Source organism: Crinia signifera, chromosome 11 (genome assembly GCF_055691185.1).
Source record: "Crinia signifera chromosome 11, ASM5569118v1, whole genome shotgun sequence".
In the NCBI taxonomy this organism is placed as follows: Eukaryota; Metazoa; Chordata; class Amphibia; order Anura; family Myobatrachidae; genus Crinia; species Crinia signifera.
In genome coordinates this window covers 125,788,469-125,801,269 of record NC_139227.1, presented here as the reverse complement: position 1 = coordinate 125,801,269, position 12,801 = coordinate 125,788,469, and the positions used below count along the sequence as shown (strand labels likewise).

At 45.8% G+C, this 12,801-nt stretch overlaps 1 protein-coding gene across 4 annotated transcripts in view; it reads left to right on the top strand.

Annotated features, from left to right (window-relative positions):
• Positions 1 to 12,801, top strand: part of SBF2 (SET binding factor 2) — a 323,119-nt gene that overhangs the window by 282,134 nt on the left and 28,184 nt on the right. For 2 of the 4 annotated variants that reach the window (XM_083164720.1, XM_083164722.1), the window contains 5 exons: positions 610 to 678; positions 3,426 to 3,610; positions 6,729 to 6,905; positions 6,987 to 7,088; positions 7,848 to 8,033. In XM_083164720.1, coding sequence (XP_083020846.1) covers positions 610 to 678; positions 3,426 to 3,610; positions 6,729 to 6,905; positions 6,987 to 7,088; positions 7,848 to 8,033 — 719 coding nt within the window. The remainder of the gene's footprint in view (positions 1 to 609; positions 679 to 3,425; positions 3,611 to 6,728; positions 6,906 to 6,986; positions 7,089 to 7,847; positions 8,034 to 12,801) is intronic. The other 2 variants (XM_083164721.1, XM_083164719.1) reach the window with 1 other exon arrangement.

Here is a 12,801-nt window from a genome sequence, read left to right as displayed (position 1 = left end):
GGATTTCCTTGTATTGTATGGTTTTGGCCACTTTCAGTGACTTTGTGATTATATATCTGAAGGTGACATTATGCACTTAATCTCCCTAAATATAAATTTTTACTTAATTTTTGCTGCCAGTCATTTTAATACTAGATAACACCACAGTTTCCTAGTCCTAAGATTAGTCATTGTGTGGCCGCTGCTAGTCAGGTCCTGTGTGTCCCTGGATGTTGTGTGTGCTACATCTGTCCGCACTAATACCCCAGAATCAAACATGTCACATGTAACACCTGCGTGTCACCTCTCAGCACAATCCACCGTCCCATCAAATGGTCAGAAATGTTTCACCAACGAGAGAGAAGCGTCATTGTCACTCGTATGTCCACTCATTCTGTGACAGCCATTATACGTGACATGCACCATTACTGTATGAGAGTCAGGTAACTGCCACCAGACTGCGGACAAGCCGGAAAACTCTGCAGAATCCTTGTTTGCCATTAATCACTGCGATATTGTGCACGTCAATGTACGGTGTATTCTCTGAGCCAAGCCTCTGTCTGCATTCTGCTGTTCCCTGCTGTCTCACTGGGAATTCCTATCTATTTCCTCTCTTATCTCATCGTCAAGTTCTTGGGTACAGGGATAAGCTCTTCCCACAGTCAGACCTAGCAGCTAAGGGAAGAATACAAAATACAGGTACTTGTACAGGTATACTGATATCACACATGGCCTGTGGTAACCTCCATCCTCATTCCGTCAGCGGTAGTACCTTACATACCTCTTAGAGACCGCACATAGTGGTGTATCATGTTATCCATTAACAACTCAATAATCCATCTGTGACCTACACTCGCCTCAATCCAGACTCACTTTACTCTACACTCACACTCTGACCAAGTCCTTCTTACTAAGCTATAGTTGTACCAGAATCAAGTTATTTATCTCAACTTCTAATAACGTAGATATCGGCTGTGCGATTAAACCCTAAATGATCCATTCTGGATGATCCATGTAAGGGTCTAGAACATGGGTCTTCAACCTATGGCAATCCAGATGTTGTGAAACTACATGTCCCAGCATGCATTGCCACGTTTTTTCCTATAAGAGCATACCAAAACTGTCAGGGCATGCTGGTAAATGTAATTCCACAACATCTGGAGGGCCACAGGTTGAAGACCTGTGGTCTAGAACTTACTAACGCTTTGTCTCAACTCACTTATCCTTATCCGATTTGGGCCTATTTCAAATCAGGCGTGTGATGCCCCCTTAGGAGACCAGAGACAGAGGTTGGACCCGCTGGCCGTCCGACCTCTGACTCGGCACCGGCCTTCTCTCCCCAAGGCGGGGAACCAGGTCATATGCGATACATCGCATGTGAAAGAAAGATCACGGGCGGCTCAAGGGAGTCAGATGTCCCATACGCTGCTGCTAAACCTTCCAGCACCTTAACAAAGTTCCCCACTTCACCCACTAAGAAAGGTCCACGTCCTACTGGGCAATATCTTAACCCTTTAAGTGCCAACTTTTCTATGAGCGATCCTCAAAATATCTGCAAAAAATGCCAGCGTCGCTCACAGCGACTGTTCTTTTAGCATAAACCACAGGTTCTCAAACTCTGCCCTCAGGAACCCATACAGTGCATGTTCTGCAGGTCTCATCACAGAATCGCAACTGAAACAATTAGCTCCACCTGTGGATCTTATGTCAATGAGTAATGATTGCACCTGCCGGGTGACCTGGAAAACGTGACTGTGTGGGGTCCTGAGGACCGAGTTTGAGAACCCCTGGTATAAATAAATACAAATACAGTCATTTAACTGAAGTTTAGTTAAATATTGCACCCAAAAAAAAAGAACGGTCGCCACAAGCAGTGCTGGTATTGTTAACCGTTATTTTGAGGATCTCTCACAGCACCGTTGGCACTTAAAGGGTTAAGTCCCCTTGAGTAGACTCCCTAAGGAACTAAAATATTCTCCAAAGATTTACTACGTATCGCCCTTCTACGGGGTGGGACAGAAAACGTCCTAGATTTTAAAGAGTAATAAAAAAATAAAACAAAAGCCATGTAAATCTATTCAATGTTAGTACATAACCTAAAATTGCCTGGAACACAGTCATCCGTTCATTAATGGTTCTTGGTGGATGTTTGCAGCCTCAGCTATGGGATGGCCCCGTTGGCCTTACCCGGAACTGATGAGGCTCGTTCTCCGCCCAGTAATGGAAATTCTGCTGGTTAACACAGCCAGACAGATGACCGTGAGCCTCGCCCGGGAAACCGCGGCGATCACGCCAGAAATAATGCAGGGTACTGCGATACTTCCGAGGTAGCGGGAATGAACGCCGCCACCTGGATGAGATCCTGTTCAAAACCATTTGAAAATAAACTTAATTCTGTGCACTTTTACATTATGTACTAACATTGTGAACAGCATCTCTTGCAGGTATATGGTCCTTAGGTCAGCACTAATAAGCTTGACATGCGTTGGATCGACCACTGAAGGTCAACGCATTAAAAAAGTCGACGTGGCTAATGTCCACAGTCGAAAGGTTGACATGAGTTCTTCACTATTTTCTTTTGAGCTGACAAGGTGAGATTTCACGCCCTACCATCCGCTACGGCGTGGAGGGAGAATAGAATAGTGCCTGAAGCATGGCGAGCGCATCGGTGCACCAATGCATGTCGACATTCCTGACAAAAAACTCATGTCAACCTTTTAACTGTCGACCTTTCCCTTGTTGACCTAATGCTTGTGTCAACCTATTGACCATATCAACCTTAGCCATGTCGACCATATTCATGTGTCAACCCTAAGCCCTGTTGATCTTCTGTGGTCAACCCCAATGCATATCGACCTTAATTTGGTCTCCGCCATGACCCATACTCCTCTAGCATGTGGCTTTGGTTAACCTTTAAAATCTTAGAGCTTTGTTTGCTTTGCCCTTCATTTAGTTAGATCCTGTTATCGGTTTTCTCCTCCCAACTTGGAATGGATCATTTATGGAGTTCACCCGCCACTGATCATATAGCCGCCTGGCCACAGCAGGCCGCCATGAAGTGCATTCATCGTATCCAGAAACGTCTCATTTCTTCCTTTCCGTTACACTTTGTTTCTGTAGTCCTAACACTTCTGTACTTGGATGCTGCTAATCTTTATTCTGTGTTACTGTCCCACTGCGTCTCCCACCTCTAAGTGAATATTACGGTCTACAAACGCCAAACTCTTAAAATAAAATCTTGTAATGCATTGGCTGTAATTATCTTGTATTGGTCAGACTCTTGGATTCAGCACCTTCTGTTTACTTAGACGTGCGGTAACAGCCTAGAGCCTCCTGCGGGCTGCTGTGTGCAGATTTGCCTTGCTCTGCACGGACAGCCCAGCCGCCGATAGCCTCTGGTTTATGGCCTGCATGTTGTTCTATAACCTCCATGATTTTCTATCCAGGTGTTTGGGCAAGTCTGCGTTCCAGCAACCGCTTGATCACCACCCAAACGCCTCTCGTTGATGTCGGTGCCCGATTGGTGGGTAAGGATCATGGCCCCTCCTACAGCGACCAAACCTCACTGCAGAACCAGCTGCTGAAGCGCCAGGCTGCACTCTACATTTTTGGGGAGAAATCTCAAATAAGGGTAAGAATGAAGCTACTGTAGGTACAAATTCATGTATATAGTAATCAAAGGGAAACTTCCGAAAGGATCAGAAATAGCGACCTGCGCTCATTTGTCTCTGTCCTATGTGTGTGTGTGTGTGTGTGTGTGTGTGTGTGTGTGCGCACATGTTCTTTTGTACGGTATAACAAAGGGTTATATGTACTAAGCTGTGGAGGGAGTTATTTTCCCACCATGCGATAGTGGATGGTAGGGTATGAAATACCACCTTTTCGGCTCAAGAAAAAAAAAACGTGAAAAACCTGTCAACCTTCCCATTGTTGACGTAATACTTGTCGACCCTCCAACCCTGGTGACCTTAGCCATGTCAACCTACAGTATTTGTCGACTTAAGGCCTGTCAACTTTCAGTGGCTGACCGAATGCATGTCGACCAAGTGACCATATCCCATCAATAGGGTCCAGTGGTTGATATCAGTGGTGATGGGCCTCCAGTGCTACACTAGAAGTAGCATTAAGTTGTGGGCAAGTTTGACGTATGAGGGAGAGTTCCTTTATACTTTAGTGCAGGGGTGGCCAAACCTGTCCTCAAGATCTACCAACAGTGCATGTTTTCCAGGCAACCTGTGGATCTATAGCAGGAATGAATGCAGCAGGTTTGAAAATGTGACAGTTAGTAATGGCTGCAGCTGTGCACCAGCTAGTGGGTCTGGGGAATGTGACAGTTAGTAATGACTACAGCTGTGCACCAGCTAGTGGGTCTGGGGAATGTGACAGTTAGTAATGACTACAGCTGTGCACCAGCTAGTGGGTCTGGGGAATGTGACAGTTAGTAATGACTACAGCTGTGCAACAGCTAGCGGGTCTGGGGAATGTGAGTTAGTAATGACTACAGCTGTGCACCATCTAGGTAACCTGGAAAACGTGGACCGTTGGTAGATCTCGAGGACCGGTCCTGGAGATCTACCAACAGTCCACCTGGTTGGTGCACAGGTGCAGTTATTGCCAACAGTCACATTTTCGAACATGCTGCATTCCTAACCGACACATTCTGTAGATCCACAGGTGGCCTGGAAAACACAGACTATTGATAGATCTTGAGGACCGGTTTTGCCACCCCTGCTCTAAACAAAACTCAGGGGCCCAATCCTGTTTGACCAGAATCATTTCTTCCACCTGCGTATATACTTCAGCTTAATACCTTATCCACTTCATAGTCACTGAATATCCGCTGGCCATTAATGCAGAACCTAATCATGAATGCTCCACTTAAACACATAACTTGATAATCCCACAACCCATTATGTTAACCGGCCGCGCTTAGAGGACATTGCTCTTCGTGTGACATTCTTCTATATTTGGTCAAAATCCAATAACAGCAGCAGCAGACATTCCGACCATACATCATATGCGCTTTCCGTGAGAGGATCCCTATCTCAGCTTGTGCTCCTAGAAAAGAATGTCCCCTATCCATTAGGACACCAACACTGCAGCAGATGGGAGGCCCCAGCACCCAGAGGCCTCAGGACTATTTACTTGCTAGATAACTGCTCCACTGATTAGCCTGGGCCATTAATTCTGGCTCACCCAGAGGTCTGTGCTGACACTTCAGCGGCACGCCGTGCATTGAGGTCTCCTGGCACTGGCTGTATAGAGTCTGATCGCGTACTGGCTGCAGTGTCACATTATTCACTTTATCTAGGGTCATAAAATAATTACTGGGGCTGCAAGTGATGGGCTGCAGATGTTTGCTAGCACTTTGCGGTACGACTCTGGTACATCTACAAAAGCTGGAAAGAGCAGCGCTGTCTGACACCGTGACCACTATACAGTAGCTTTTGTCCCAGGATGATGATTATTTATTAATAATAATAATAATTGTACTACGCTGCGCTCAGAAATATCATTATTATTGTTATGTATTTATATGGCGCCAAAACGGTTCCAAAACACCTATCAAAGTACATAAACAAATAAGCAAAAGAAACTACAAATTCCGGTACAAGAAAATGTAGGAAAAGTAAATGCTTATATAAACCTCTGCGCAAAACTTCACAAATAAGTATCCGGGTGGCAGAAATTGATGGTCAGGTGTCATTGTAGGGAGTATGGCGTGGAATATAGTCTAAATAAGAGAACTAAAAGCATGAGGTGTGAGAGGGCCCTGCTCATGAGAGCTTACATACTAAGGGGTGGGGCAGACCGACAGGAGTGACACAGACGGGGTAGACAGTGAGCGTGAAACCACGGGCTAGGGTGAGAGGTGGCTGGGTTAGATGAAGAAGTGGATCCGGAGACACTGTTTGAAGTTTTGTTGAGAGTCTGACGGAGAGAGGTAGAGAGTTCCAGAGATAGGGAGCACCAGCACCATAATCTTGGAAGATCTTCTTGTATCTAACACTAGTGGTCCCCACACACATAGCGATGGGTGTAGGGCTTCCTAACTCGGCCTCTTCTGCGGCGCTGTCCCTCAGCACACAGTGCAAGCTTTCAGTGCTCTTTGCTGAGCGAGCTGACAGCGCCAGTGTTCTCTGGAGGGGGGAATACTGGCGACTAGCAAGACCAGTTACTGACCATCAATCTCGGCTAGTTACAGCGATGCGCTGGGACACACATTGCTGTCGCTGTAGCCCCCACACACACACCGATGGGGCATTTTCTAAGCGACTTTGCCAAACTAAGCAAAGCCGCTTAGAAAATGCCTTAATATCGGCATGTGTGTACCCCTATAAGGTGACTTTACAGCTACTGTATCTCAGTGAGTGACCTTATTTCATGCATATATTTGAACTCATGATATTTTCATTCTAATTATCTTGATGGAGAAAACTACTGAGATTTGTTGTCTTTATTTTCCAAACTTCTCCTCCAATGAGTAGATGACAAGTGCCACTGAGTCTGCCTATCAAAAAATTGTGGATGTCTTTGAGGAAGACATCCTTGTTGTACCTAATGCAGGTGGCAGCTGTGGAACCTCTTAGATGCCACCTCCACACTTTCCTTCGAGGGTCTGGAAAGTGGGTTTTGGTGGTGTGGGGTTCCGGAGGCGTGCATAGGTTTACGTTCCCTAGTGTGCCAAGAAGCCTTACATCGGCTCTGCTTTTCTCTTTCTAACATACCGCGTGTGTTTTGTCCATCAGGGCTTCAAGTGTGACTTTGCTCTGAATTGTGAATTTGTGCCGGTTGAGTTTGGGGATACTAGACAAGTGAAGACCAGTTTTAAGAAATTGATGCGAGCCTGCGTGCCGAGCAGCGTTCCCGGGGACTCTGACTCCAGCTTTCTGAAGTCGCTGGGAGACTCGGAGTGGTTCCTACAGGTGATTTATCTCCCCTGCCCCGCTCTGTGGTGTTTGGATGTGTTTATATGACTCTGGTACATAATAACGTTTACTTCACAGATCCACAGAATTATCCAGCTGTCTGTGATCATATCGGAGCTCATGGAGAGCGGATCATCCGTGATGGTCAGTTTAGAGGATGGATGGGATATCACGACACAGGTAAATGAACGTAAACATGGGGGAGAGGGCTGGCATGGCTGTTCTTGATCCCATGAATTTATGAAACTATCTACATTTTATATCATTTATCCGCGGTAACCGTTTTTGCTGTTAAAAATTTTTGTGACCTGAGATACGCTGCTATTCAATTGGGCGTGATAAATTACTGGTGATGATTCTCCTTCAGTCTTCCACGCATTTCACTCCACCACTACTGAGCCAGTGGCAAGCTTAGGGAAGATGGGGGGGGGGGGGGGTGGGTGGGATGCATGGGGAATATAATAGTGCGCTTGAACCATAGCGAGCACAGCGGTACACTTATACGGTGGTCCATGTCGACTTGTGTTGGCATAGACGCACACAAAAAACAACTGTCAACCTTTTGCTTCTGTTTAATTTTTTGACCCTGCCGACTTAATGAATGTCGACCTTTTTCATGTGTTGATCTACCTGTCGACCAATAGTGGTCGACTTAATGGCTGTCGACCTGAATCTTGTCGCTCTAACAATCCTTATCCATCTTAATCGGGCCCTCTGCTATGTAATCCTTCACTGCCTTCATTCTGAACTCTACCACGACCCAGTGCAGAATGAGCACATGTGGTGTGTGTTAGACAATCTCTCTTTGTGTAGCGGTTCTGAAACATGTTCCCAATAGAAATCAGGATTAGAGCGACACACACAGAAAATTCCGAGCCAGTCTCTGCTTGCGAGTGTGCAACATTCTACAGTTCTGATCTGTGCGTTTTGTTCCAATAGATCATCTGTCTGGTGCAAATCCTGGGGGACCCGTATTACCGGACGTTGGAGGGGTTCCGCATGTTGATCGAGAAGGAGTGGCTTTCGTTTGGCCATAAGTTCAGCCAGCGCAGCAACCTCTCGCTCAGCAGCCAAGGCAGTGGGTTTGTGCCGATCTTCCTGCAGTTTCTGGATTGCGTTCATCAGGTGAGCAATGGCTGGGGGTCTCGTTAGCAGTTGCGTAGAGCGATCGCTGCCTTTCCAGAGCAGGTAATACAGATTCATTCTAAAGGTCTCTACCCCAGGTGGACCTGGCGAGGCAGCATATCCTGGGGGACCCGTATTGTTGGGCATTGTGGTACAGAACAGTAGTCCTAGAACTCCAAGAGTAGACCGTTTCTCACGCTGCAACTGCTATAATCAGCCTGTATCGTTCTAATGTCACCTGGGTTCTTGTTATAGATTTAAAGAAATAAATGTATGTTCAGGTCAGAGATCGTATCAGGGAAGCGCCTGATAGCCTTGTCCTCTTCCTCTTTATTATAGTGTGATTTAAAATCTTTAAAGAATAGCTGCGTATAGTCAGGACTGTCTTAACTGAATTGTAGGTCCTGCATCGTGACCCTTACCAAATGCTTTCAGCACTCTGATTGGTGGATAGCTCCAGCCATCCACCAATCACGCTGATTGGTCATTCACTGTCTGGCTGCAGACTCGGAGATAGGTAGAGAGCGCTGATTGGCCGCTCCGTGCGTGTGTGTGTGTAATTCACAATCCAAGCAGCTGGCCAGCATTCTCTACCAGCCTCCCAAGAAGCTCCCGGCCCAGCCCACACACCTGCTCGAAGGCTCCTGGAATCAGAAGGGGCCACTACCCAGTGTGCCTATACATTAAGATGGTCCTGGATATACTGTATAACAACAGCATATCAGCACGTAAGTAATCACAGATCCAACATAGGGAAGCAAGCCACTGTCTGCAGACTGGAGAACCCTATTTCTTTTTATGACCCAGCATGGTGGATAAATGTGACCTGTAGCCAGGGCTGCCATCAGTCCTGGGCCCGGCCTCTCTGACAGAAGCAGTGGACTTCATTCAGCGCAGGCAGCACAGCAGAATGGGGGGTGCCTACACTTCACCCTACCCCCCCCCCCCCCCCCCCCCCCCGTAAGTGGGCGGTAAGTGAGTGGGAGGGGGGGTGTTTGGCGGCAAGTGAGTAGGGGATGGGACCCGGACTAGGAATCAGTTCTGGGCCTCACAATTTCTAGCGGCAGCCCTGCTTGTGGCTCCTATAGGCCAAACAGTGTCACTCTTCCACGACACCATCCCACCTTGGTCTTTGCTAGGCAGTGCAAGTTCACAGAACAATGGTTACCAAGCAGTGACTTTGACTTCACAGCTCAATAGGTTTTCAGAGGATCACAGACCTCCCAGATATGTTGTGTCTTCTTACTAATAGTCTTCTCCTCCTGTAATATGAATAATAAGAAATCATCCTGGTTTGTGTCCTTCATAATAAATGTTTACTCATAACATTTTGCTGATAAATCTGCTTATATTCATTTGTGCTGCTACAATCTGTTATATAAAGCTGGGTGCAGGTTTTAGTGATTACTTGAGCTCTTTAATAATCACTCTTCACCCAACTGGATTTGAGAAAACATTTGAGTGACATAATTGAGATCTTTATCTTGGTAGTTGCAGCTTGTGAGCGATAGTAAGGGGATGACTGTCCCTGCCCAGACTATGACCCACAGAGCTGGCTGATTCCAGCACACACCGGCCCCCCATCCCTGCACGCTTCTCCAGTTCAATGAAAACATGCCGTCATTTCCAGAATAAAACCACTTGTAAACTTGTTTATGCCAAATTTCCCAGGTGTCAGCTGAATTATAAATGCAGGGAAAAAAACAACCCCCGTGTCTTATTTTTTGTATTTTTTGCTAAGAATAACATCTGGGTGTCCCGAGTACAAAATTGGCGGCTGATGTCATTATTTTACGATTTCCAGTTAATTATAACCAACAGAATCCATTTTTGTTCGCCCCTCTGCCATGTCCTCCACTATAAACCAGCATATGGCATGGACTCAGATCTGTTAACGTAATGGACATTAAGGTGACCTTGAGGGAACATGTTGCCCCAGCTTGGCTTGACCTCTCTTCCGCTGGTGGTGCTTTTGTTGCCTCCTTCTCCTGAGTGAGCCTCCTGTGGTTTGGTGAACGGATGCTCCTGGGCACCTCCTTACGGTGATGTGACGGGGGACTGTTCTGTCCTCTCCTTATTCCTAGCTGTCTTCAGAAGATTCCCGCTGGTGGGTGGCTGCTCCGGGCACTGTTCCTGGTATCAGCCGCCATTGTGTCATTATCCTCTTCTGGAACCTTCCTTTGTGGGTGGCATATCTGGACCTATAGAACATTTTACCTACCAGCTTTTCTTTGTAATGCACTTTTATTAAAGGGGCCTTTGGGAAGGATATATGGTCTCGCCCACCCTTTCCCAACCATCCATAAATGATCTACTCTTGCGGTTGTATTTGCAATGGAAGTATTTAGGAATTCACACATGCGGTGGATGTATATGTGCCCTGAAATGTGCAGCCTCAGATAAATCCCATGGTTGCCGGAACGTATTTATATGTTCCACTGCTGTTGGCTGCTGGGGATAGGGGTTATGGCCCTTTTGGCTTTATTAGGGGATAGATTTGTGTCCCCTCTCAGATGAGGAATGAAGCTTTATGATGGGGTCTCCTTGTGTGGCCACTGTATATGCCAGGTTCCGACAGATCCAGTTGTATATACGTCAGAGTATTTTGTACACCAATGTATTTCGGAAAATCTGGACAGGCGGCTGCTGCCTGCTAACCCAAATAGGATGCACCTGCTGCTGGCATCGGCTCTGGTCCTGTCCATTGATCTTTGCTCTGCGGTCTCACGCTTTGGCTTGTTTCCCTGAGTCTGGGGTTAGAATACCACTCTCTGATTGGAAAGTATGCTGATTTGTATTGGGTCTGGCAGATTCCCTGAGTCACTACTTACAAACCATGTTATTGCTTAGATTACTTTGGCCAAAGTACGCATTGCTCGACACTGGACGCAGATCCCCCCCCCCCCCCCTCCTCCTCTTGGACTGGTCTGGTCAGTTCCCATGAGAGATTGGTGTATACTAAACAAATCTGTGCTGTAACATTTCATAGGGAAGGCTGTCCCTCGGCAATCCTCCAATTGGAACCTCTGATAGTTTATGTTAGATGTTCGGCAGGTATCCCCGCTGTCTCAGTATCTCTGGATGTGTTGTGTCGTGATGAATATTCTGTTTATTTATCTGGTATCTTCCTACTGTTTGTACATCTGTCATTTATTCAGTGTCTTTAAGAACAATACATCTATATATATATATATATATATATATATATATATATATATATATATATATATATATATATATATATATATATCATATATATATATACAGGTTGAGTATCCCGTATCCAAAATGCTCGGGACCAGGAGAATTTTTAATATTTCAATGATGTATTTTGAAGTATCTTGCATTTATGCTGTATAAACACATAATATACACACAAATATATTTTATTACCACATAAAATACACACAAACATATTTTAATTGTTCAAAAAACAAGGTTTCAAAATGTGAAACAAAATGTGTGTACTATCTCAGCACTGAATTTGAATGCCAAGCAATCATTGTCTTGCACATATATAGTGCCAGTTACATATCATGTCCCCAGTGATGTTGTTACATATGTCCCCAGTGAGTTTTTAGCAAAAAAAAAAAAAAATTTCACTTTCTGGAATGTCCGTATTTCGGAATAATTCGGATAACGGATATTCGGATACGGGATACTCGACCTGTATATATATATAGATATATATATATGCAACATACTGGCAGTTAGGATGTTGGGGGCCAGAATACTGATGCCAGCATCCCGACTGCTATCAGAAGACCAGTGTCAGAATATCAAAGCCAGAAGACAAACAGCTGACATCCCAATCGGTAAGGATCAAGAAATTGTGATGCCCCCCCCCCACCACACACACACACACACACACTTTAAATATATGAATGAACTGAACGAGCTCACAAACTTAAACACATACCACATTGACTTCTAGGGGTTTGTTTATATTTAATCCTCCGCCATGTTGCAGGTGCGACAAGTGCGGCTAAAGGTGCGTACCTGCCACAAAGTCGTTGGAAATACATTAGTTTTCCGCCTTGAGCAGCATTCTGCTGGCACTAGCGGCCATATAGCAGCCACAATAAGTGAGACTACATTTATATCTGTCTTACATCTGGTCAGACACTTAAGACTAATTCAGTTAGTCACGGGCTTGTACCATTGCCTACGGCTATTCAGCTGCAGCCAGCAGCTAGCCGTAGACTACGCTTTCCACAGATTTCAGTTCGCACCCCTCTGTTCAGAATCAGCAGGCTCATGCAGACCAATAAGCCTTTCGCTGAGGTATAAGGCATGAATTGCCTCCAGTCACCTCATCTACCCATCTTAAGATGGGTATACACTGAGCTATATGCTGCACGATCAGGCGGATCCCTTGAACGAAGTGGCACAAAATTGTGGGAGAAACATTATATTGCATGTGACCAAAAGTTGCGATATGTCATTCGGTCGTTAGCAAAATTGAAGAATGTGTATGCTTAATTTGGCTAGTTCTGGGCTCAAGGTAAATCATCATTGAACAAATGGGTGACGCACTAGTGTGTTCCCAGCATTGGGGGTGTATTCAATGTGGCCGGCGAGAGGGTTAAATGGTGGGCATCGCTGAAAACAAGCGATCCTTGCCGTTTAACACCCGTGCCGGCCACCTATTCAACGTGCTGGGGAAATCCTCACTGACCTTTGACAGCGAGGATTTCCCCGGCGCATTGAGAGGCATAACAATGGCACTGCAGCACAAGCGGTGGCTTGGGGGAGACGGCGCTGTGGT